General features: G+C 40.3%; 1 protein-coding gene across 2 annotated transcripts in view; it reads left to right on the top strand.

The window, feature by feature from the left end:
• Window positions 1–25310, top strand: part of MYLK (myosin light chain kinase) — a 216959-nt gene that overhangs the window by 179148 nt on the left and 12501 nt on the right. For both annotated transcript variants that reach the window (XM_085311026.1, XM_085311027.1), the window contains 6 exons: window positions 7364–7666; window positions 11305–11337; window positions 11436–11529; window positions 12764–12967; window positions 17599–17816; window positions 23191–23314. In XM_085311026.1, the coding sequence (XP_085167152.1) occupies window positions 7364–7666; window positions 11305–11337; window positions 11436–11529; window positions 12764–12967; window positions 17599–17816; window positions 23191–23314 (976 nt within the window). The remainder of the gene's footprint in view (window positions 1–7363; window positions 7667–11304; window positions 11338–11435; window positions 11530–12763; window positions 12968–17598; window positions 17817–23190; window positions 23315–25310) is intronic.

The raw sequence follows: 25310 nt of genomic DNA, 5'->3' as shown, positions 1-25310 counted from the left end.
CGAGAACAGATGGTTTAGAAGAAGGGCTCCTGAGAATGCATTGTATATTTGTTTGTTCCATTAGGCCTGTGGCAGGAGGAGATGTTCTTGTGATGAGGGCATATGTGTGGGAGTGGTGAGCTCTGGTTTCGTTCCCAGCTCCATCCTCCTGTCTGTCCTTGGGTGAGATCGTTTTACTCTTTATGCCCCAGTTACCCCATTGGCAAAGTTGGGACCATGATACAAAATACTGCTACGGTCTTCAGTGTCTGTGAGCTGCTTTTTCTGCAGATCTCAGAAGTGCAGTTTTTAAATAATGTAGTTTTAAGTCAGAATTGTGGAAAAGGGTGAGGAGGGGTCCAGCATTTGAGCCTGGCACTGTCGTGCAGGGTTACGCAGAGAGGAGGCTAGAGCAAGCCGGCAGTATGTGCTGTCGGGCTGGGCTGCAATACGAGCTGTGCCCAAGCTCGGGCTGGGGAGCTCCCATGAGTTACCCAGCCTCGTCCACACGGCGCTCGGCTCCCGCTGGGGAGGCTGCTTCGTCAGGGGAAAACTTCTTTTCCTTTCATCTTCTCTTGTGTTTTTCTGTGGGAGAGCACAGGTGGTTGTTCCCAGTTTAATGTTACGCTAAACCTGTGGTGCATTAACGTGCAGAAGGCAGTTAAAGGGTGTTAGTACCTTTACTTACAGCACTTCTCTGCCTTGGAAAAAAAGCTGCAGGGCATAGTTTTCCAAGCAAAGCAGAGAGGTTTGCCATGACCCTAAGCCCTGTCAGCAATAATGTAGAGTTCAGTTATGACCTTTTATGGTTTCGCTTTTCTCCTGCTGATGAGTTTCAAATGAAGCCTTTGCCAGTGCTGTCGGCATGGATAGTGTTCAACTGGCTTTAGCTGCGTATTAAATACCTTCTCTGGCTAAACAGCCTGTGGAATGGAATTAAATTGTTTCTTTCTGTCTGTTCTTCATCTGGCGGACAAATCTCACAATAGCTAATAATAGTATTATACAGTAATATGATAACTAGATTTAGAAAGAAACCAAGTCAACTTTGAGAACAGATAAAGAAAACCACTTCAGAGATGTTGCTTCAGTGCTGTCTCTGGAAAAGAGCAAAAACCTTCCTTTTGCAGAAGCTGTGGTCATATTGTTCCCTGTTTTCAGAGGCTTTCTGCTGCAACAGAGTTGCTGCTTAAGAGACTGCTGGGGCCCTGCAAGCTCTTAATGTGCAGCAAGCCCTACCTCCTCGCCTCGGCTCAGTCTGGCTGCCACATCGAGTAGCTGGGCAATTTCCATTTCCCTGCGCTCTGAGCTGGATAAGGAGAACACTGCCTTTTTCGGTCTCCTGGAACGGGGCTTGTGTTCTGCACGCTCTGCAGACTGAGCTGTTTTGAGCAGCCAGTGAGATGTGGGTAGCACAATTTCATGTTTTGTGGGTGTCCAGTATGAGCGGTGGGTTTGCCACCCCTGCAGAAGAAAAGAAAGCCCCTTTCCTTATTGGGAGGGATTTTGAGTTAAACACCACTGAAAAGAAAGGAAGGGGCTCAAGTCAGACTTGTCTCATAAATAATAATGATATAAAGGCCGAGCATGATTATGTGTTGTGCTTCCCAGTGTGCAGAGTGTACAAATGCAGATTAATCAAAGGTTACTCCACGCTGCATATTGAAACTTGTTTACCAAAATATCTCTTGAGAATTTATCTGAGGAAGAAGAGCATCTGAATCCAGTTTGGGAGTAAATAGGAAGTGTGCATTTCAGTCCCAGTATGGTTTTAAATGTGGCTCATACGCTTCAGTGGGGTTAGCTTGTGACTTTACTGTCTGCCCTAAGGAGCACATGCCACAGAGAATAAATTAGTATCAGACCACCTTGCCTGCTCCTCCTTGCTCTGGGGAAGGGATAATCTATGTGTTGGGGAGCATTTGGTTTTTAATCTGTGCCTAGTTTGCTGGCGCACGAAGGGAGAAGAGCCCTCCTGCTCACCCCACTCGCCTCTTGTTCACCTACTCAGGGCATGTCGGAAGAGTTGCTGTTGCTCTTTCCCCGTCTCACTGACTTTAGGCAGTCTCTGCGCCGCTGTGTAGAGCAGTGCCCAGGGCAGGCAGTTACCTGCTTGTCCATCTTCCCTACCTGCAGCCTTTGGAGCCAGCTCAGAGGCAGCCCTGCTGGTATTCCTAAAGGGATTGCCTAGGGAGCTCTGTGCTTGCAGCCAGCCACCAACAGTCTTGTTAGCCTTTGCGGTTATCGTATTAGGCAAATAAGATAATCATGCATCGTGGTAAAAGAGGTATAGGTACTGGCTGCTACAGGGGACAGTGGACTTTGTAGGATGCTGACCAAGTTCAACAGAGACTGCGTGGGTGCAGCCAATTTGATTGTGATAATCTAGATTGTCATAAAGCTTAGGTATCTCTTGATTTGGGCATTGTATGTATGCTCTGATAACATAGTCAAGGCTGGAGTACCCCTACTTTCATCTAGCTAAGACATGTAGTTGTGGAGAATGTGCACATGTGTTTTTTTGTTGTTGTTGCATAAGATAGTGAAGCTGAAGTTAGAGCTCTATATTTTAAATTAATTGCTTCCTCTGGAGATACACTGATATGCAAATGTTCAAAAGGAGCAGCATATTTTTTGGATACAATCCCTTCCTTCTAGTTCCCATTTTGGATTGTGGTTATGGCTTGGTCCAGAACAGGAAGTGCCAAACTGTAGTCCAACAGAGCTGATGTAATTGTCCTCAAAATATAAGCCTAAATGTGATGTATGTTTGGGTACGTAAAGCACTGCACATGACATGCAAATGCAAGATTGAAGATAGCTAGCTGAAGGATACTAATGGTATATTAAAAAGTAAAATGGAAGGACAAAATAGAGAATTGTGCTTGACTTCTGCACCCTTTCTCAACCCACTGGATATTTTTGTTGGAAGCTGTTAATTATGCTGATAGAGATTTCATATTCCAGAAGGGAATGCAGTTTGGCAAAATATCCTAGCTCTCAATACAGACAGATGAATACAGGGTAACCTTTTAAATCCCCGTGGAATAGACTGTTGAGAAACAGAACAGATGCACACAAAGTCCATCTGCAAATTCTCTGAATGTGCAGAGCTATAGAATATCATCCAGTCTGATATCAAATAATTTTTTAAGCATGGTAGAGTGCAATTTGGAGAGATATATMCATCTGTCATATTAAGAAAGTGCAAAGATTAGGCTGTCTTTCTTGTTTATAGTCTTCCATAGCAGCTACTACCCAGTATATCTTAAGTAGATCTGCAAGCAGCGGTACATGGTAGACAAAAATGTGTATCTTTCTGGCTCAAGAGAGTCCAGCCAGGGTTCCACGTTCTCTTCTTTTACTTCTGGGCAAAATTTATTAGAAAAGTGGAAGCATTCCCAAGACTGGCAGATATTAAACTAAGCCATATAGCATTTTCTTTACAGCTGAAGTCCCTTTGGCTGTGAATGTTTTCTCCCTCTTGCTCACGTGCTTGAGCCTTGCTTTTGTAAGCTATGGAAATGGATTCCAGCTATCTAGGTGAGTCATGGAAAGAGAGGTCACTATAACTGTGGCCTAGGCAACTGATGAAATCATGCCCGTGCATAATTTGAAAACAGAAATGTGTTGAAAATCAGCAAGGAAAGACTGCATATTCACATCCTGCCTGGGAAGCAGGCTGCTATGCTCTGTGCAGACTGGAAGAAATAGATGGATTTTTTCCTCCTTCAGTGTAAAACTGAGTATTGGGGTTAGGTTTAGCTCAGTTGGTTAGAGCATGGTGCTGATAATGCCAAGGTCATGGGTTCGATCCCCGTGTGGGCTACTTGCTTGAGGGCTGGACTAGATGATCTCCAGAGGTCCCTTCCAGCCTTATCAATTCTATGATTCTATAGTGATCTAGTCAAAAGCTGTCAAACATACAGCTCTCTGTAGGCTAGTCTTCCCTTTGAAAGAAGGACTTATAATTACAGCAAGCTAACTATTAAAAAAAAAAAGCAAAAAGCACGTATTACTTAACTGTCCACATTTAGCTATGTATGGCAGGAGCTGGAGAATCTGGGCCACTTTGAAAAACCCGAACAAATACCTTTGGAGGGTGATAGACTACTGGCTCAGCTTTTTCTTCAAAGCATTTTTCCTTTTGCTATCAGCAACTGCTCTGTTCTGCTTGGATTTAGGATGCATCAGCTGCTGCTTGTCCGAGTTCTTACATCTGCACCCTGACATAATACAACAGTGGGCATATAAGAGGAAAACAAGGCGCACAGCTCGGAATTATTCTTCTGAGTAATACTTGAAGAGGACAGAGGCACTAGGGCTTCCCCCGAGGTCTCCCTGGCTGATGATTTGTAGTGAACGGAAGTTGGTTATCCCTGCTCTTAGGATTGTAACTGAAACCATCTGATCCCCATGTGTGGTGCCAGCTCCCTGGTGCCCGGTGCAGGACGGCTTGGTGGCGCTGGCCCCGCGAATGAGGGCAGCATTGAGTTCGCACTTCCTTCAGCTTCAAGGAGGCTGAGGCAGTGCCTGTGCAGGGAGGAGCGATGCTGCCATTTAAGTACCAGACGATTGAGATTCAGTTCTCATTTTTGCCACATTCTTTCTTTCTAATCTCGGGCAAATCATTTAACCCCTCTGTGATCCAGTTCACAATATGTAAACTGTAAATTCCTGTTTGTTGGAGTCCCTTTTATTTTGCTAGAGAGTGAGGCCAGTGAAATGTGACAACTAAGCAGGGCAGTAAGCCATTCCAGAGGTTGAGGACATCTGGTCTCTGATATTTGTGTTTAACTAGAGGGGCACTGTATAATGATGACTCCTAGTGGAATGGTATTTTAAGTATTGCCAAAATTAAAAAAGATAATCTAGATGTGAATGGCTCTTTTTCTTCTGCCTGGGCATTCTCATGCTGAAAGCAGCTGAAAAATCCTTGGCGCCCATCTCTGTTCCTCCCTCTCCATCTCTTTCCTTGTATTTGAAAGTTAGAGACCTTTCATACCTTTCAGTTTGAGGGGAGGTGGATTTTTAGTGACAATTGTGTTAAAAAGAATTGCATAAAAGATTTTTCAGAGAAGCTGTTGGTCAACAGAACAAAACGGCTTACAGTCTGTAGAAAGAGGACTGGCCTGTTCCAGGTAGCGAACTGATCTGAATATTTCAGTGCCCTGACTGGGTTAGACTATCCCATTTTCCTGCTGTGTAAGTAAAATCACAGCAGTCAGAGGAGGCATCCCTCTGTCCAAGCATAATGGTATGCCTGGGGCAAACAGTGGCCATTTCTGTCTGCTCAGAGATTTTCCTAGCAATGATAATTTGAATATGCAGGGATAACTAACGTAATACCACAGTAAGGCTTTAGTCAAAGGTAACAACAGTTTTCCTCAAGTAATTGGAAATTTTTTATCACTGAGCAAATGGATGTATTTTTGGTTGGTTTGGCAGCTCTGCCTTTCTAAGGAAATGATGATAATGTCCTTTAACAACACACAGATATTTTTCAGCAGCTTTTATCAGCAAAACCGGACATGCATGTAGCATAGTTTTCTTTTCATCTTAGTTTGTTGAGTTTTGCCACCAGCCACATTTTCYAAGCCAGGAACAGGTGAGGTTCAGAGAATGCGTCTGGGATTTTGTGCAGCATTTACRGTTTTCTGTGTCCTTATGATTGGGTGTTCGATTCTCACAGCTACGTGGGATTTTGCTGTTCTGCTCATTTGGCTAGAAACAGTTTGTCATACTTAAACCTCTCAAAGCTATTTGTAGGACTCTCTGTGCAATTTAGCAATGGAGCACTAGAAAAACAAATGCAGGCAAGGTTTTATTATACCTTGTTTGATACCTTAAACTCCTTCTTAGAAACCCACTTAGGTTACCTAATGGTTGAATACTTGTATAAAAACCCCATTTTCTTATTTCTATCCTATCTGTTCCTCTTTGTTATTTTGAGCATGAGTATATAGGATGTGCTTGGAAATCTCAGCAAGATGGTTGCCATTTCAGGCAAAGAACAGAAAAGACTGATGAAAATTTTTTTGCCAAATTATTTGAAGTTATCAAATTAATTAATTGTATCAATTGCCCATTGGTACAGTGATAGAAACTGATGTTTTTGTCTTGTTCTGCATGCTGTATGTGACTGTGCTTTTACCTTGACATATTAGTTATTGCTATGGTTTTTACTGATCTGTAACCACTGTTTGTATCATCTCATACCTACTCTATTTTTTCTTTTCATCTTCTATCACCTTATCCCATTCTTTGACTTCACATTCAACCTTTGGTCACTGGTTCATCCAGATCAATATTATCATCATTATTTTGTAGGTTCTGCTAGACTACTTCTGAGAGGATTATTCCCAGGGAAGGTACTTTGATCCCTTTAAAGTCTTTGGAAGTGCTTATCTTCCATATTTTTTTTTTTAAGTAAATAATTTAAAAAGTCAGCATTTTTCTATCTTAGGAGAATATTTATTGCAATAACTCTTAGTTTAATGGTTCAGAATAGTTTTGAGAAAGCCATATAGCTACATGTTTTTTTAATTGTGTGGAGGTTTGCATAGCTGGTTGCTCATTTGCATACCAGTTTCTGGCTATGCTGATTCTGTCCATGCAAATACAGATTTTAGGAGCAAGCCCCTACATGGGGAATAGCAGTTCAAAATTTTTAAAATTTCTATATGTTCCACCTCCTTAATAATTTCCRAAATCCATATGAGATAGATTCTCGATATTTAAATGAAAGTTCTAAGTTGAATTCTTTTAACCAAAAAATGTACTGTATTTTAAAAAATTGCACACAGTCAAAGAAGTTCACTAAATTGTTGACAGGCAAAATTGTCGCTGTTGAAGATCTGTGTGTCTGTGCCAACAAAATGGTTTTGGTGTCCCTGATACCTAGCTACACTTGGATTAATGGCTCATTTTGAGGTTGCAAAAGGTGAGCAGTGTCCTTGGAGCATGGCAGCAGCAGAGAGGAGCTGGACTGAGAGAGTCACAGCCATGGTGACTCTGACAGCAGTGAGCCACTAAAGAGGTTAACCAAGGAGAGGTTTGAGCTACTTTGTGAGAGTTGATTCCAGTACTTGCAGACACAGCTGTGACTGTAGTCTCAATAGTTCCTATAATGATAGCTGTGAAGGGCATAGGCTTCAGCAGGGCTAAGCAGGGCGCCCGGGGTACCGAACAGCCCATACGGAGTCCCTTGTGGAATCAGTACCTGTGCCGTGGTTGTTCCTTCATCTTGAGTACAACCCTCTGAGGCAGAGCAATGCGATAGAGGGAACTGAGCTGTTAGCTAGAGCCACTCACATCCTAACGACAGTTTTACCTCATACTCTCACTATTTCATCTAATGTGTTTTACATATGCATCTTTGCAGATAAACCAGACCCACCTGCTGGAACACCCTGCGCATCAGACATACGGAGTTCATCCCTCACTCTTTCGTGGTACGGTTCCTCTTACGACGGCGGAAGTGCTGTGCAGTCCTACACCGTGGAGATCTGGAACTCAGTGGATAACAAATGGACAGACCTCACTACCTGCCGCAGCACATCTTTCAGTGTGCAGGACCTGCAGACTGACAGGGAGTACAAATTCCGGGTGCGAGCTGCTAATGTGTATGGCATCAGTGAGCCCAGTCAAGAATCCGAGCTGGTAAAAGTTGGAGAGAAACAAGAAGGTTAGTTTTTAAATGAAAAGAATACCCGAATTGCGTTACACCATCTCCTCATACTTCCCCAGTGAGGCCAGGCAGCTGTACACACTCTTTCACATGTGCCTGTGTGCAAGAATGCTTATGCTGGCTCTAAGTGTGCTGATGTCCCATCACAAGCTTCATTTGGGTGTCTGTGCATATATGTTTTGCATGCAGCTATTGTGGGAACCTGGCTTCTGGATCCGAAACCCAGTTCTGAGAAAGAACCAATAATTTGTCCTGCTGTCTGCATACTTGCTGACAAACTTCCGTAGTTCAGTGCAGAAGTAGTGGGAGATGAAACCTTTCACACCTAAGTGACATTCAGACCTTTCATTTGATGTTTAGTGGCTTACCTGAAATATACTGGTGCATTCATTACAGTTTATACTGGACACATCATGGAAAAACAAGTCAAAACTGCTACCCCAACCTCTGCGCTTGCTGGTAGCCAAGCGCTGAATCTGTAAGTGGAAGCTGAATTAGCCTCTCTTTCCTAGAAATAGTTCCCATCTTTCAAATCCGAGCATGGGAGAGCACCAAAAGAAAAACCTCAGTCGTGTTGCCCCAATACATCTGATCTGGTGCATTTCAGACTTGTATCTCATAGTGTGTGTTGATTTTGCAGTATTATATGGACATTAAAAATACTTCTGGRGGATTTTTGAGCTAAGTAAGTGGAATATTTTTATTCAGTTGCACATGCTTGTAAATGTATTTTTCAGTGTCTCTCATCTCTTACTTTTTGCTTAAGATTTTATCAAGGGCCTAATAGGAAGAGCTGGAGCATTTCRGAAGTTATTCTGAAATTGGTACAAAAGTTTTTAATCCACACAAAAATATCAATATTGTTTTAAAAAAATATATATTGAATGTGCACACCCATATCTACCAACAATATAAGGATCATTTCAGTAGTCATGCTACACTGAAAAGCCCCACAATAGAGGGAACAAGAATGATGCATTTTGCCATATTTCTTATCTTCTGGGACTTGTCTTTGGCGTGGCATCTCTCCATCCCTATCTGTGTATGCAGGGCTTTGGAGTTTTAATTGTAAGCACCAGCAAAGTGCTGCAGCACCACACAGCTATGTAAAATCACTCAACAGATATTTCCAAACAGAAGGACATCATATTCTTCTTCAAATGCTAAATTGGATGTATTCTGAGAAATTGCTCTCCTCTGTTCTACAGATTTGAAAATTAAATCAAATCAAGATACAGCTTCTCTTCAAAAGGAGGAAAATAGCTTTAAGAGTAGCAGTAAAATTGGAAGTAAGCTAGGCAGTGCTGGCTCTTCGTAATAAAATTCCCTGTGTTTGAATGCCCTCTTTCTTTAGTTGCAGGAGGGACACCTTCTGGAGTTGGGACTGGGCTTTTCCCTACATTTGCTTTTCCCAGAGCTGACATTAATAGTACTGGACCAAAGCAAACAAATTATCTTTCTTTTTAAAACTAAGCGTTTACTTACATAGACTTTAATGCCGAAAGACTAGAGAGTGTATGAATCATTGTGACATAGACAGAAAATAACAACAAAATTGCTGTGGGTGAAAAGAAAATTCCTTCTGTTTACAGGAGGGTGCTTGTCTTAGCAGTTCTCAGACCGCTAGTGCTTCTTGATTTCTATTCTTGATATTGAAGCTAGTGTGGACAAAGGGCAAGTCATTTAAAGTCTGATTTTCAAGTGTGRAGAGCATAGCTAGTGTTCTCATTAAAGCCAGTGGAAAATGCATGCGTTCAGCACCTCTGAAAGTCAGGACTTCAAACTGTCATCTGTGTAAACACGTAGCTGAGTAACTAAGGATTTTCATTACTGCCAGAAAGAGTGATTACTGATTTTTATACTAAGGTGGCTAGTAGACATCAGCAATCTCAATCAAATCCTAGTGAAAAAAGGCATGGGAAACTTTTCACTGTAGATTCAGAGAAAACAGCTGCTGAAATAGGGCCATGTGTCACAGAGGATTAAAGCAGACATTGCCATGTTTGAGGAAAATCTAGTACCATTGACTCACTTCTGAGAAAGATTTTAGCACAGCTACTCAGAGCTTACCAAGCTCAGATGTTTCATTTATCTAATTTAGGCTTTCATTGGTAGACCAAAAGGTTTCTAGCTTGTATCTTCAATGTAGTGCCGCTGCAGAATGGGGAACCGACTTCTTGGTCTGTCTAATAGCCATTTGGCAGGCATAACTACTTGGCAGCGTGGCTGGGATCAGCTCCCTAATGCAGCCCTTAAAAGGGGAGGAAAATGTGATGTGCTCTGTGCAAGTGTGGTTTCTAGATGGGGAAGATGTGAGGACAGCTACCACCCAGTGGGGAGGGCTCCCTTTCCTCCCTCCCATCCTAGTACATCAGCTGACGGCAAACCAGCTAGTCTGTGCTGGGGCATGCAAGTGTTGCCAAAAGCAAAAAGAGCTATAGGCTTTAGTAACACATTGTAACTACTTCACTGAGTTGCTACCAGAATGCAGCATCATGTGCTGCCTGGTAGAACAAGGTGGGGGATGAAGCTGGTCAGTTATATCAAAATGCCCACATGTCAGACTAGCTGTCAGCTCCTCTTTCATCCTTTCTTTCTGTTGTTTTTTATCGTCTGCTGCATGTAATTCTGTAGAGCAGGTGTATGTAAAGCACCTAACAGTGTCTGGAGTGTCGCATTAGTGTATCATAATAYAAATCTGTTGGCACAGTGGGGATAAATCATTTGGCTGGGATTGCACTCCACAGTGGCAAAGTGCTGCTTCAGCAGTTGATGGGAGAGTTGTTCAGTTCCCTGAAACCACCTTTACAGTTTCTCAAATTACTGGTCATAACCGCAGGTCTTAGCAACAAGTCCAAGCAGTATAGGTAATATAAACAACACTGCAGCTACAACCCATTTTCCCCATACCTGCAGGCAACACAGAGAACAAGACACAAACCTGTGTCACTGACTGTTCTTGCACTTGAAAATTTTTAGCAAGACGCTCAGGGCAGCTTTCACACTGCCTTGTGTTACTGGGTTTGCTAACATCTCTGMCTGCCTTTCAGTACACCTGCAGAGCTGAGGCTCCATTTGGACCTCAGTGATTTCAGAGTTCAGCCATGCTCAGGAAGGTGCATGGTTTCCGGATTTTCCAATCTTCTCAAGTCTCAAAAACGTGTCTAGATGCTTTGCAAGGCATCTTTTCATGTACGAGTTTCCTTTAGTTTTGTTTTTTCAGTCCCCAAAATGTATAGAAAAGCCAGAAAAAGATTTGTCATTGTACCAGTAGTGTAGTTACTGATTTTAATATTTTTAATTTATTTTCCATTTCATTAAGGCATTCTGAAAGCAATTTATTAGAAGAGATTCTGTATGCCTATGTTTTTAATACACAGGTGAAATAGCTGAGCACTGCAGAACACCTGAACTTGATTTATTAAGAAGTAGTGACCAGATTTTGATTATRTAGTTAATAGAGATGTAGAAGTGGTGAGTAGATTTTGATTAYGAAGCTAATGCACAAACTCCCTGACTGCTTTTTTCTGCTTAGCCATTAGGATCTACCRGTCACCCATACTACTATGAGTAATTTGGCTCTTTTATACTGTATGCTATATAATGAATTAATTATGCCTTTTTTTTCTTTGTAGAACTTAAAGATGAAGTGGAGCTATCTGATGATGGTAGGAAGTTCATGTTTTAATCATGACAGMTGCAAAGCTGCATCCTTAATTCATGCTGCATGGAAGTTTTAATCACAGTTCTTAATTCTCATTTATAGAAGGGAAAGAAACAGAGATCGAATACCGGACAGTTGCTATCAATACTGAACAAAAAGTTTCAGATGTCTACAATATTGAAGAAAGACTGGGATCGTAAGTACAAYAGCGTGCTTTCGAAGACAGACTGTTCTTGAGGGCTAGCAGTCAATTAAAAAGATCAAGTGTATTCATTCCTTGACAGCGTCTTGCACTCCTAGTATTTCAGCTGGGCTCCTCTGTTGCAGTAAAAGTAGGTTCTAATGTATGTTGGCCTCCACTCCATTAAGATCCTTTATTCCTGTTAATTGGTATTTTTAAATAGGCATTACATTCATTTCTGGCAAGGAAGTGAAGCCCACAAATGAATAAAGCTAGAGGATTTGTTCATTGTTGTGTGTTGTAAAAGCTAGCTGAAAAAAGAGGTACACGCTGTGCACTTGCATTTCCATTATATCCATTAGTGATAACAAGATTATCCTGCCTGCAGGCTAGAATCTGTGTTGACAGTGGTTATAATCCCAACCGCATTAACAGTGTTGCTCAGTGAAGGTCAGTGACTAACCTGGCTGTTTCTCAGGACTCAAGCTCGTGGTTATGAGAGTTGCGTGCCAGGATATTCGTGGAGCAGTTTGTGCTCCTGGTGGCATTGAACGCAGGGAATCCTGCGTGCTTCTCACAACAAATCTGCCACTTCCCGTCCTTCTACCTGATAAATGTGTCACAGAGGTGGAATTGGGGGTATTCAGCAAATTGAAGCAACAGCACTGAAGCCTCTGGTGCTGGGATTCTCATGTCACCTACATCTTGTATGTGAGGTGTTTCCTGTCCAGCTCCCCTTCAGAGGTGTGCGGCTAATGGAGAAGCTTGCAGGATGCAGCTTTGAGGCCCTGCAGGAGTCTCGCTTTTTGAACCCTCTTGTACAGAAGATGCTAATTGAAATACTGTTTATTAGAAAGTAAAGGGACAATCTAGGAGTCTATGGGCTGCAGTGTGATATTAATCATGTATGTGTATGGATGTCTATACTTAACGAGTATGAGTTTTTCAGCTTGTAATATCAGCATACAAATACGGTGCTGTTTTCTACTCTCTTTGCTATCTACCAACATAATCAAATTGCGAGTGAAGGTTTTGGGGCAGCTCTTCAACTGCAGCTCAGTTGCAGGTGCAGCCCAACACAGTTCTGTTGATTTTGTAGATTATTCTGCACAAAATCAGTACTTGTTACGATGATGTTTTTATTTCTGACTGGAGTGGTTGCACTGGAATGTTTAGTAAAATGTTGTTGTTATTCATGGTGAACCATACATTGCGAAAACATTTTACGGAAATAGTTATATATTTTCAGGGGGAAATTTGGACAAGTCTTTAGGCTTGTTGAAAAGAAGACTGGAAAAGTTTGGGCAGGAAAATTTTTCAAAGCATATTCTGCTAAGGAAAAAGAGAACATAAGGGAAGAAATCAGCATCATGAATTGTCTGCATCATCCAAAACTTGTCCAATGTGTAGATGCCTTTGAAGAAAAAGCCAACATTGTTATGGTCTTGGAAATGTAAGTATAAAGAAGCTCACAGTAGCAAAGCTAATAATGTTGAAAATAATTGTTAATACAAAAATAGCAACTTACCTGGACATATGTGACCATCAAAAGCTGCAGGGTTTGYAGGGCCTGGCTGGTGTTTCACACCTCGTAAGTTTTTTCCAGTTATTCAACACAAGTTCTTTAAAGTGCGTGAGTCTGTGGTGTATCTCTTTAAAATCAGAAAAGAAGCATTTCATTCCTTACTGTCTAGTTTGTTTCCTTTTCGGTTGAGTATGAGTGGTGGCTTTCTGCAGCTCTCTTCTAATGCTAAATTGGGAAGGGGAAAGAAAAAAAGTTAGCTGCAGTTTGGGCTTGTTGTTAGGAGGAGATAATGTATTTTTTCTCCAGGCATTTCTAAAAACGTATAGAAGACACTTGTATCATATTTCACTTAAACTCTGGTCAGTTGTCTTTCATGGAGAATTGAATGCTGGTGTCAAACTGATCATGGAAGAAGAAGATAAGCTTAAGAGTGCAAATCTCAAACTACATTCTAACAGAAGTTGAGTTTCCATGAAAAAGTCACCCAGGCAAATTTAACCAAGAGGTATTGGGAGCAGTTTAGTTTTCGTCAAGTGCAATCTCCAATTTTTAGGTTTTAAGAGACCTTAAGGGATTATTCTGATGTGTTTTTCTTATGAGAGACTATAAATACTCTGATTGCAGAATATTGTTTATAATAGGAGAGTGCTGTCTAAAAACCTCCATAGATGAACATGTTCATCTAAATTGTTCGTCCAGTGTTCTAAATCAAGATCAGTAGATGTAGAAAGATGGGGTTTTGTTTCCAAAAAAGCTAATTAAACATGACTTGTYCTGCCTCTAATGTTAATGTCCCTTGTTCTCCATGATAGTCAAGGAGTAACAGCTGCAGAAGGGGTTATTTCCTCCTTTTTCTGAAAGTCATTGCGCTCTTCATCGCAAGAACAATTCAGCAAAGCTGAATCTGAAGACAGCCTATATTGCTGTCTTAGGTGTTGCTGACTTCCATGGCAAAATTATCTTCACCCTCCCAAAATCTTTTTGCTTTGTGGTACTTATTCCATTCCGCTATGGGAAAGAGCAGAAAAGCACTGCAAGAGCAGTAGTGTAAAACATCTCACAGGGCTACGGCTGAGGTATGTTTGTATTTGCAGATGGTAGATATTTTTTACTTTCGGAAAAGAGGAGGTTGAGAACACGTTCATGCACCAGTATTCATTTCAAGAAAAGAATCTGCACAGTGTGGGTTGGAAAGCGATGGTCAGACTTCAAAAGCAATGACGTGCATGACCAAAGGTGATGTCTGCATCATCCGTAATGCACCTGGCTTAGTGCAAATCCCATACTTGTGGCAGCAACAGCTGGAAAGAAAACTAAATCTTGATCTGTGCGATGTCTTTCCCCAAAAGTTACATCTGTCATTGTGCTTCTGTCACATTTGCTTCATGTACTGTCTGCTGCAAGAAGGAGAAGCAGCTTTTTTGCTACCTAGAAGCGTTGAACAAGGTAGAGATTGTTAGAAGGAAAAGAGGCTGCACCTCTGCTCTGCTTGCTTGCCATTTTCTGGGCTGTGGGAAAGCTGCTGTTGCATGGGTACGTTTCAGAGACTGAACCCTTGTTATGCAATCTCGGCACTTGTGTGCAAGACGATGCTTTTATATTTAGATTTAAATTTGCGCAAGTTGATGACAGTAAAAGAAGGGAACCCTACTTAGCTTGGAATTGGGAGCTGGCAGACCTAATGGAAAACAAGGAAATGTATAAAGAGTTTTGAATAGCATATGGCTTTACACTGCATTAATTTCCCACCTCCAGCAAAGGCTTTTTACTTTAAAAATATATATAAAAAAACAATCAAATTTAAAATAGTTCTCAGTCTAATCAAAACGTGATTTTAGGTTGGGGTGGCTACAATTTCTGGCTTTGAGATCCACATACTGAAATTTCCATAGTGTGGAGAGCCATAGGAGGAGGGGTTCTGCAAGCAGGAGGCAACAGTCTGTCCCTGCGCTGCAGCAGATTTGGGCACTCAAGCGCTGGCATAACACGTTTCCTGCCAAATGACTTGATCATTTCTGCACTGTCACAGCCCCACTGTCACCTGGCTAACATAGGCCCACTGCGCAACCACACTTGGATCATTAGAGAGCCACTGAGCAATTATTTCTGCTTTAGGTTTAAAGCTAGTATTTCCGTGCATATCAAAGAAGTTGTGAGACATGTTTTTCAAAATTCTTAGTATCCAAGCTGTTCTTTCTTATTCCCATCACAGTGTAAATATGTGGACTTTGAATATCTCAAGCTCACCTGCCATCAGTTTCCTTTTACACCAGATTTTAGCAATAGCTGGAGYTTAGCAGCTCCCTCTGCACCCAGATTTGAGCTGTTGCTGAGGAACACTTTTGGATTTTCGTTCCTGATACCCTGAATTGTCATTGTAATTTTATTCCCACATCTTTCTTATATCCTTTTGATCTTTGCCCAATAATTCCTCTCCCATTTTGGTATTTATGCTATGACACTATTTTATGTGGTTTGATTTCATACTTATAACATTTTTTTTTTAAGAGAAGTGATATTTATTAGAGTTTTTKATCATTCATTTTAAATCAAACACTATAGTGATTAATAATTTGACATTGATTTAAATAATTTGACATGTCCTCCCCTGAAAACACCTTCCACGTGCCATTTGCTGGAAGTAAGGAACAGATCTCAGTAATCTCCTTTTCAATTCAGGAATGCACCAATTCCACAATAGATATCTCAGTGAAAAAAGGAACATCTGAAAAATATTAGCATGTTGAGAATGGCATTCAGCATTGGGAGTTAAGTGACTTTAAGTCTCCTCATCTAGAGGAGACTGAAAAGAGAAGAATCCAGAAAAGAATCTCATTGACCTGATCAGGCATTTAGATTCTGATGCAGTTGTGATTGCGTGAAGACTCTTTCCTGCATATGTGTGCAGTACCTGAACAGCATTGGTTCAGTTCAGCATCCTGACCTGGGAAAAATGAAACCCAATTTGGCTCTAAAAAAAGTGTTCTATAAACACATTTACAGTTTAATCTAATGATGTTACCAGAATGTCTACCTGTCTTAGGTTAAATGGGAAAAAAAAAAGTCTTACATGCAGATACATTACTCAAAGATAGGCCAAAAAGTTGTACAGGAGACAATAGTATGGTTTCTGGGATTTAGGGATCTAAAAAAAAAAAAAAGCCCAATACTTTAGGATTAAAAATGAGTTGCCATTATCTGGGTTAAACAGTCAAAAAGCAACCCATGGTCTTTAGTATTAGAATGGAGATACTTTAGAATTGCAGCATGCTCCAGCTGCAAACATTCTGCATACAGATAATTTCATAAACACCTGCATGCTGGTGTCTTACTGAAGTAACAAAATTCTTGATAGCAGAATTTTCAGAGCTGTTTACCCAACAGCTGTAGTCGTAATGTTTTGTTTTATGTTTTGTACATGCTATAATGCAGTGTAACCTCTGAGTCTGTCAAGCCTATGCTATTCTTATTGGTTCCTTGTTAATAGAAAAATGCAGTAGCATTTCTGATTATCTATTTTCTGAAACCTTATAGTCAAAGCTACAAATGCATCCAGAACTCCAGATGTTTCAGTTTAATACATGAGGGATATTACCATATATCTGACAACTTGCAAACATTGCAAAGCCAGTTTTCAGTTGCGTGTTTTCCTTCTGTAAGTGAAATGTGCAATTACGTTTGGCAATCAGCAGGAAYGCTGCCAAATATTAAGCCACATAAAGAGTATGTAGCGTTTCATTTAAGAACAGATTTCTAAAAGCAAAGCTGCTTTTCACCATTTGCACCCTTATGCGGTGGGTGAATGACCCATACATACAGAAAAGTATTTGCCATCTTTGGACATGAGCAGATGAACCAGTTAAGTGATTACTCAGAATTCAGAAAAAGACTAATCACAATTTACTTTTTGTTTTATTGTATCTAGATTAAAAATGTCTCGCTTTAGTTCTCGAAGGAATTTGATCCAGGAAATTCTACCCTGGAAAGAGCAATTATTTCATAGCATAAATAAGCGTAAAATTGGAATTAACCTACAAGCAGTGTGATGATGGTTCAGTTAAAAATACCAGCACCAAAAAAGTTGTAGTTTAAATCCTTGTCCTGTTAAAGCTAAGGAGGCAATTTCCTTTGAGTCTCTTGGGTCAGTAATTTACCCTTCGAGCTTTGCATTAACTGTATCATTTGAATTCTTCCTTCTCCAGCCATTCTCTATCATTCTCAGCCTCTCCTCTCTCAACTTTAGCAGGTGGCTAAATGCTAAAGGTGGCATGTAAAACTGTCTGTGTGCCCACTGTCTGGGATACTAGTGTGAGTGTTCCGCAGTACTGACCTGCGGAAATATTTCAGAAAGAAAAAAATCTATTGACTTATACCACACACAACAAGAGGTGATTTTTCCTAACAGAGTGATCCTTGTAATGCCGTTGCAGCACATAGATTGTGTCCTGAAGTGCTATTGAAAGGTTGAACTATCTGTATTTGTATAAAGGAAATAGCTTGATTACTCCCAAAATGAAAATGCTACAGAAGTCCTCTTTTTTTTTTTCTGTCTGTCCTAGTGTTTCTGGAGGAGAACTCTTTGAACGAATCATTGATGAAGACTTTGAACTGACAGAGAGAGAGTGCATTAAATACATGAGGCAGATTTCAGAAGGAGTTCAGTACATCCATAAGCAGGGTATTGTCCATTTGGATTTGAAGCCAGAAAATATTATGTGCGTCAACAAGACCGGTACAAGTATCAAACTCATTGACTTTGGACTTGCAAGAAGATTAGGTAATGACTTTTCTGCCTACTTCAGTATGTCATGGGGAAAAGAGCAGGAGAAGCAGTAAATCATAGTGTTATAATCTCTCGTATATAAAGAGTAAACAGGCGTGTTTCAGATGAATAGTTCTGAGTTCAGATTTTAAAAAATAAAAAAGGGAAAAAAAGAGACCTTCCAAAGAGAGTGTAGGGTACCTCATCTCCATGAAGAGTTTGCAATTAAATGTGTACGCAGGTAGCTATTGTTTCTGTGGTAGCTTACAAGGTAAAATACATAGTAGTGGTCATGTTAATAAATATTTATATTTATTGCAGGCAATCTCAAGACCTTAGCTCTCTAACCATAAGAAATATAAATAAAACATTGGTCTTCATGGTTACTAAAAATCCCTGAAACTTTTATGAAGGCAGGAGTTAAGGTGATGTTTTCTAGAAGACTTTCTAAGACGGGTAGTTACGTTCAATTTACACTTCTCCTTTGGTTACATCACTTCGCATCCTAAACAGCAGCATATTGTTGCATATGTTAAACACAGGATGTACTTTATAAAGAGCCATGTTTTCATCATGCTCAAAGTGATTGATGAAGGAGCATTACTTGCAAATAATGCAGTGAGATGGAAAAAACCTTTTCCATTTGACAACCTCTTTCTCTTTTTAAGCAGTTCTCAGTTGCTTCCTATAATTCATTTTAGACTATGTTTTCCATCCTGCAGTGCCACTCAAAAGCAGAAGACCTTGCAGGGCCGCTTCTCAACGCTCAGTATTAATTCTGCTCAAAAAAGCAGCCTTCCTGTTGTATTTGTTAGTGATAATATTAACATACAACAATAAATAATAACACCAACATCACATACTGATCTTCTTTATCTTATTCTTACACAAGAAAAATCATTCCAAGAATTAGAAGTAGATAAAATAACTTAGGAACCTGTTATACTGGGAGACATGTTATTTGTGGCTTTTTCCCCCATTAGCTTGATTAGAACAACTCATATGAATTGCTACTCTCTGATACAAGTGGCTCACAACAAGATTCCTATCTATGATATTTTCCTTTCCTTCTTCAAGCAGAGTTATATTTGATAATTTATTAAAAGGTAGAATGATGATTACTGTAAGAGTAAAGCCTGGAATTACAACCTTCTGGTTTTTGTTATCTGCCTACGTGCTGCTCTTCCTTGTTCTTTTGACATGTGAGTAACAGACCACTGCATACCCAAGAACATTATTTTCCTAAACAAACCAAAAATGGTATGTTGATTGAATAGGAGAAAAAAAAACAGATTTTAGGAGAAGTTCAACTCCAAAGGGGCATTATATGAATCTTGATTGCATAGACATGGTGACCTCAGCAAAATTTCTATTATTTCATTCATTAAAGAAGATCATGCTGGTACTATGTTCTTTCACCGGTATGGAGCCAGTACTTTCTGAGAGCGTAAGCTGGATTTTGTTCCTGTTGGCGAAATAGCAGAACTGTTAACTAAGTTCCAATTGTGAAGCTTTTATTATCAGAGATGTGTGAAAGAATCCACCCTATCCTTCTCCAGCTGTCAGCTGGGAAACCCCTATGTTTGCTGCTGAAGTGAGCAGATTTTATCAACAAGCTAGAACACACAAGGAACCACAGAATGGCATTTTTATAGAAATTTTTTCAGCTACCTTCTTACCTTCAAATCACAATTAAACCATATTTAGCAAAAGCAAGATCCTATTTTCAACAGCCGGTTTGTATCAATTAGGTGTTCCATTTTTCTGTTAATGCAGTGGGTGTTACTGTGTATTCTGCACTGCTGACAACAGCCTGTGAACTGCTAGAGGCATGTCGTAGCTAGTAAATCTCTCTGTAACTCCTCTTGTGTGGAAGGATGAGAGCTRTGGGCAGTGAAGCTGATCTTGATTTTACATTGCTCTACACTTACTTGGCTTAATACAGTGCTCATTCTTGCAAAGTTACACTCTAGGTACTTGCTGCTTTTTTTTTTTGTCTCTGAAAAGAAACGAGGCTCTAACAGCAGCCCGGCATTGTGGGCACCTCAGAGCGTGGCGCTTCCCGAGGAGGAGAAGGTGCCCTCCTGGCCTGTGCGCAAAAAGCAAAAACTCTGTGTTAATCACTGAGACGTTCCTAACCATTGACTGGATGTGCCAAAATCAGAAGACAATTTTTACTGTCTCATTTCCTTGTAAAAAAAATGTTAAATTGTCAAAAACAATTTTTACTAAGTGCTCTGATCTTGCCAGTTACCATAGGCGACATACTGAGAGCATGTTCCTCTGCCATCGATGCCTTGTTACTTTATAACTGACCGTCAGATTCCCTTTGGCTTTGATAGATGTGGGATTAGGAGCCCTCATACTATGGACCTGACCTTGATTCAACAGACTATACTGAACCGAGGGGCTGCTAAAGGGATCCATTTTAAAGAAATTAAGATCAGCTCTTTCTGCAGTCAATTTCTGCAGTTAATTAGTTCTGTTATTTTGTCAGGAAATACCAAAGCTGCAGTGGGATATTTTCCTGACCTTTTTTGGTGTGCTGAGGAACACATGTAGAAAATTGTTTAAGATAAACTTCTTGAAGAGAAAAGGGAATGTTTTTTGAGTACTGTAAAGATTTTTTTTTTTAATCAGTGGATTATACACAGTGACAGCAGCAGTTTCCAGCTAGCTTCTGTCAGCCTTCTGTCTGAACTGAGTGGTATCCAAACATAGATCCTATTTGTGTATGAAGCTTGTAAACATCTGGGGAAAGAAATGACATACTATTCCGTAGAAAAGTAGAAAAAATACTTTATTTTTTTTTTCTTTTATACACAGAAAATGCTGTATCAGTTCTTCTACACTGTATGCTTGCACTGAAATGCTATGTTTTGAAAAAACATTTCTGTGACCTATGGATAGCACATTTCATACCCCAGCCTTTGGCACACACAGTGGTTCATGGTAGTTTATACAGTGCACAGAAAAGCCTCCAAAATTGGATGTGAAAATCTGTGCCTCAGATTCAGAAGATCATGATGAAGCTCTTAGAAAACAGGTCTTTTGTGACAAATTTAAGTAGCTTTTCATAAAGACAGTTTGAAAAAAAATGTAGATGTTGAGCTTAGAAAGAAGACAGATGAAAAGACGGGACCTCAGGTGTTCCTGCTGGTGCTTTCAAAAGGGAGAGTGTCACGCCTCATTGCCACTGTAGCAAAGACATTGGCGTTATGTTTAGCTAAGTCAGTTTAGGTTGAATATTAAGAAAAGCCTCCTAACTTCTGGGCTAAGAAAGCTCTGATTACATTTATGTAGAGATATTTTGGAACACCTTTTGAATGAGATTTTTTAGGCCTACTCAGACATGTGTCAGGAGGGATCTTGATGTTAGTGAACTTGCCTGGGAAGTAGGTGATTTCCTGGGGCCACTCTCAGGTGCTCCTCTGTGTTTCCCTCCCAAGAAAGGGGCACTCTTTGCATGGCAGGGTCTCTGGGAGGAGGGAGAACATGTGAAGATGTGATTTCCTGAATTCATTTACTCTCACCATGTCTGAGCAGAGCAAAAAGGGTTTCTGAGCACTTAAGATGGGAAACTGGCACAACTAGGAGTGAATTCCTTGTGGTAGTGCCTAGAAGTTGCCGCAAAAATGCTTTCAATTCTTAAACAGGTTGTTAATCCCGTGTATCCTTTAATTTTCATTTAGTAAATTGGGGTTATGAATACCCCAAAAGAGTACTGACTTCAGTGTGTGATTAGATTTTATGAAGTAATGTAGCAGCTTTCAGTGGAGGTAACTGTGGGTGCACAGTCAGTATTTAGAGCAGTTTTAGTGTTGCAAAATGTGATGATGGGAAGTTCCAGTAAAGTACTCTGTAGTTATTCAGTTTTCTGGTGAGGTAACTTTTATTGTAGTCTTCTTGAAACAATTATTTCACCTGCACTTTTATTTGTTTGGCTTTCTTCTTCATTATAGAGCTACAAATCTCTGCACATGTGGTTACCTTAACAGGAGCAGCCTTGGAATCTGTTACCTTGTTTCTTTCTTCCCATTCATGCCTATTTAGTTTAGATAGTAATCTCCTTTGGGGCAGGGATGGTGTCTCATTATGTCCTTTTTCTGTGTTTAATCTGGATGCTACTGTTGCACAAGAGTAAACATAATGTGTTGGGTCTTGCTTAGTACAAATTGTTCAGGCAGAGGTACAGACTGGATGAGAGTTTCTCAACCTAAATCCACACCTGTTTCAAGTCAGAAATGTTTTATCTCCTGACATTTTTATATTCATATAATACAAATTTTTATTAAAATTTGTTTTTTCCCCCAACCCCTAATCTGTTCTTCTTACTACTTGTAGTTTACTTCCTTCTTCTTGACTTTCTTTTCATCCCAGCCTATTTAGAATGAGCATCAATGAAAATGAGCCCATTGATATTTGCCTAATAATTTCTATCTAATGACTTGTGTTGTGTTTCTCACTATCACCAGAAGTTGGATGTATCTGACTGTCACTGATAGTTGCACACTGGTAGCAAAAAGTTACAGTATTGGGCTCTGTATAATTTGTTCCTCTACCTTCCTCGCTGCTGTACTGTAGGATTTTCCAGTAGAGCAATACTGGTGGATCAGTACATGAAGGACACGGAGACGGTTAACGTGTCCCGTGACCTCATTCTTTCAGTGCATATTGCTAKTAGCAGCTTGGCTATAGCTCAGTTTAAAAGCATCCGCATTGCGCTTGAGAAGAGCCCGGTGTGGGACRCCTGTGCTACCAACCAGCGGAGTGAGAGTTGGGACTGGCAGCAGATGACTAAGGGTTCGTGGTCTCCCTTTCTTCACCGCTCTAGAGCTGCAGAGCAACTGATCATATGCTCGTAGTCAAGCCTGGTTTTGAGAGGAGGCTCAGACCCAGGCTTCCTGACAAGGTAGAGCTATACACAGTGATGTTGCTTTACCATTGAGTACAGCTCTCTGTACTTTGATAGAAAATAATTTTTTGATTAAAAAATTCCTTCAACTCCTTTCTGACTCTGGAATCCTGAAATCCTCTTGTGCAATTGCTAAAGTGATGAAGGCTCAAACACTCGTGCACTTTAGGACATTCAAGTTAAAGCTATCATCTTTCTTGCAACAAGATCTGGTCTTGCTGCACCTCCTTGGAATGAGAACCTTCTTTACTATATCAAGTGCTGTGTCCTTGAGGATGCTTTATAAATAATTCTTTAATGCTATTCATGTATCAGCTGAGAAATTAGCAGTTTAGATGTTGTTTATCTTTCTGATATGGTTCTTTAACTAAATTACAAATATGAGTGCAAAATTGGTTTTGCTCTTACTGGAGAATAACTACTTTTGAAAATCTGTGTGCAGCAGGTAATGGTTTTCTCTTTCATTCTTCACAGAAAATGCAGGTTCTCTGAAAGTTCTCTTTGGGACACCTGAGTTTGTGGCTCCAGAGGTTATAAATTACGAACCTATTGGATATGAAACAGATATGTGGAGTATAGGAGTTATCTGCTATATTTTGTAAGTACCTTTGCTAATCTTGACTCAAATTCTGACAGTTCCTTAACATACGAAATTTCCATAAACGTCTGGGTATTCTAAAACTTTCAGATCTTTTCTGTTGTAATTAGAAACTCAAGGATGTTTAATAAAAATAAATCTGTTTGGCCCCAGCTGAAGAAAACTGTTCTCTGAAGGATCTGACTGATAAACTGCAGAATTAGCAGCTTTCAACCATTCAACCATTTTGTGTTGTACATCTTGCATCACAGACCAGCAGAACTTCAATTCGCTTAAGAAGACAATGTGCCAATATTTTATTATTAACTTCAAACTATTTTTCCTTTTCAGCTGTTTAAGGGAAATATTAGATGTGCACTGAATCTTCCATCTTTTTATTCCCAAGAGAAAAAATCTTTGTGAAATTTTGGGGTTTTACTCTCCAGGTAATACCCCCTGCAGAAAAGAAGATATCCCAGCATTGTCGTGTCTATTTGCAGTGCATTTTAATTTATTACGAAGCACRTGCCACTGGATAAACACCTTTTATAAGCAAAATGGACCAACATGATGTAAATATTTTAGAGCACAGTTGGTTGCAGCTCCTCTATATGGCTCTGCATGTGATTTAATCATATGTGATCGTGAACTTCAGTGAATCTAGAGAAAGGCATATGGGAATAGGATCTCCCAGCTCCCATGCCTAGAACAACCAGAGGTCTTCCAACTGTGGCTTTACAAATTTGATGCAATATGCAACATACGAAAAGAGAGATTCAGTTTGGAACGTGGTTCTTTTTCCCTCACTGCAGTTTCTATCTTAAGTAAATGGCAGATCTCCTTTTCATGCATTCTTGTGAAAGACTTTTGCCAATACTTTGGTTTTTAAAAGAACTCCTTCCTCCACGGAAACCCTCTTCCTTGACACCTAGCAATGCGCATTTGTTTGCCCAGTTTTTACTCAATCTTTCTGAATGATTCTCCTTACCATGTCAGCTTACAGTTGTTCTCTTCTAATTTCCAAACTAAGCAACCTCATTTGCAAGCAACCCCTTGTCCTGTGCAAGAGCTGCCACATCGATTCTCTTACTCCCAGCAAAGACTCTGAAAATCTGAATATTTCTGCTATCTTCTGTTTCACTCTATTTTCGTATGTGAAGTGTGCTACACTCTTCAAGATCACTTTGTTCTGCCAGTTTATTTACAGGACCTTTATTTTCCATTCTCTTCCAACATTTTTTTCTAGATCTTGAAAGCTCATTTGGGCCATTCTGTAGTTCACATAATTTAGACCACACATGCAGTGCTCAGAAGATGAATTCATTTACCTTTTTAGCTTCTGAGGCCTCCCAAGCTACAAAGCGCTTTGAGTGTTAGAGCTCCCAGATCAGACTGCTGCACTGCTAGTGGAAAAATCACTAGTTAAATCAATGCAGCATTGCCCCCTAGAGGCCTTTTACACCATGAGGAACAAAATGTTAGCCTCCACAGTGGGTAATTTGCACATTTGGCGAGTTTTAACGTCTTTTGCTGTCATTCGTCATCAAAGTATTTCATGAGTTTCTGTGCGTTTGCAGTACAGGCAGGCCATTTCCTGTGAGAAACGTCAGACAAAAAAGGCAAAAATCAGTGACGGTAGTTTGCATGTGTTCCTAAGGCCTGCAGCCAGGATTGCTGCTCCTTTATGGTGTGCACAGGATAACACCGTCCCCATCTGAGTAGGCAAAGCAAAGGGAGTGGGTGCAGAAAAGGTGAAATGATTTGCCAAAGATCAGGCTGCAGGTGGTGGCAGAGCTGCTTCCTCGGGGTTTCTCCGTGCAGCTAGAAACAAGATTTTAAAGTTTAAAATATTTGGTTCCTGCAATATTCAGCTGATGGGGCTGAGGGGGTGTTTCATTTGATTCAGATCACCTCATATGCCTTGCAAAATATATTATGAAATGACTTGTTTGCTAAGGTGTCTTTAAGCTCATTTAAAACCTCATGAGGGGAAACAGGTATTACCCAAACACAGTGA

Source organism: Rhea americana, unplaced genomic scaffold (assembly GCF_003343005.1).
Source record: "Rhea americana isolate MKP2758 unplaced genomic scaffold, rheAme1 scaffold_33, whole genome shotgun sequence".
Classification (NCBI taxonomy): domain Eukaryota; kingdom Metazoa; phylum Chordata; class Aves; order Rheiformes; family Rheidae; genus Rhea; species Rhea americana.
The sequence above is the reverse complement of the archived record's forward strand: the minus strand, read 5'-3'. Positions and strand labels throughout refer to the sequence as shown.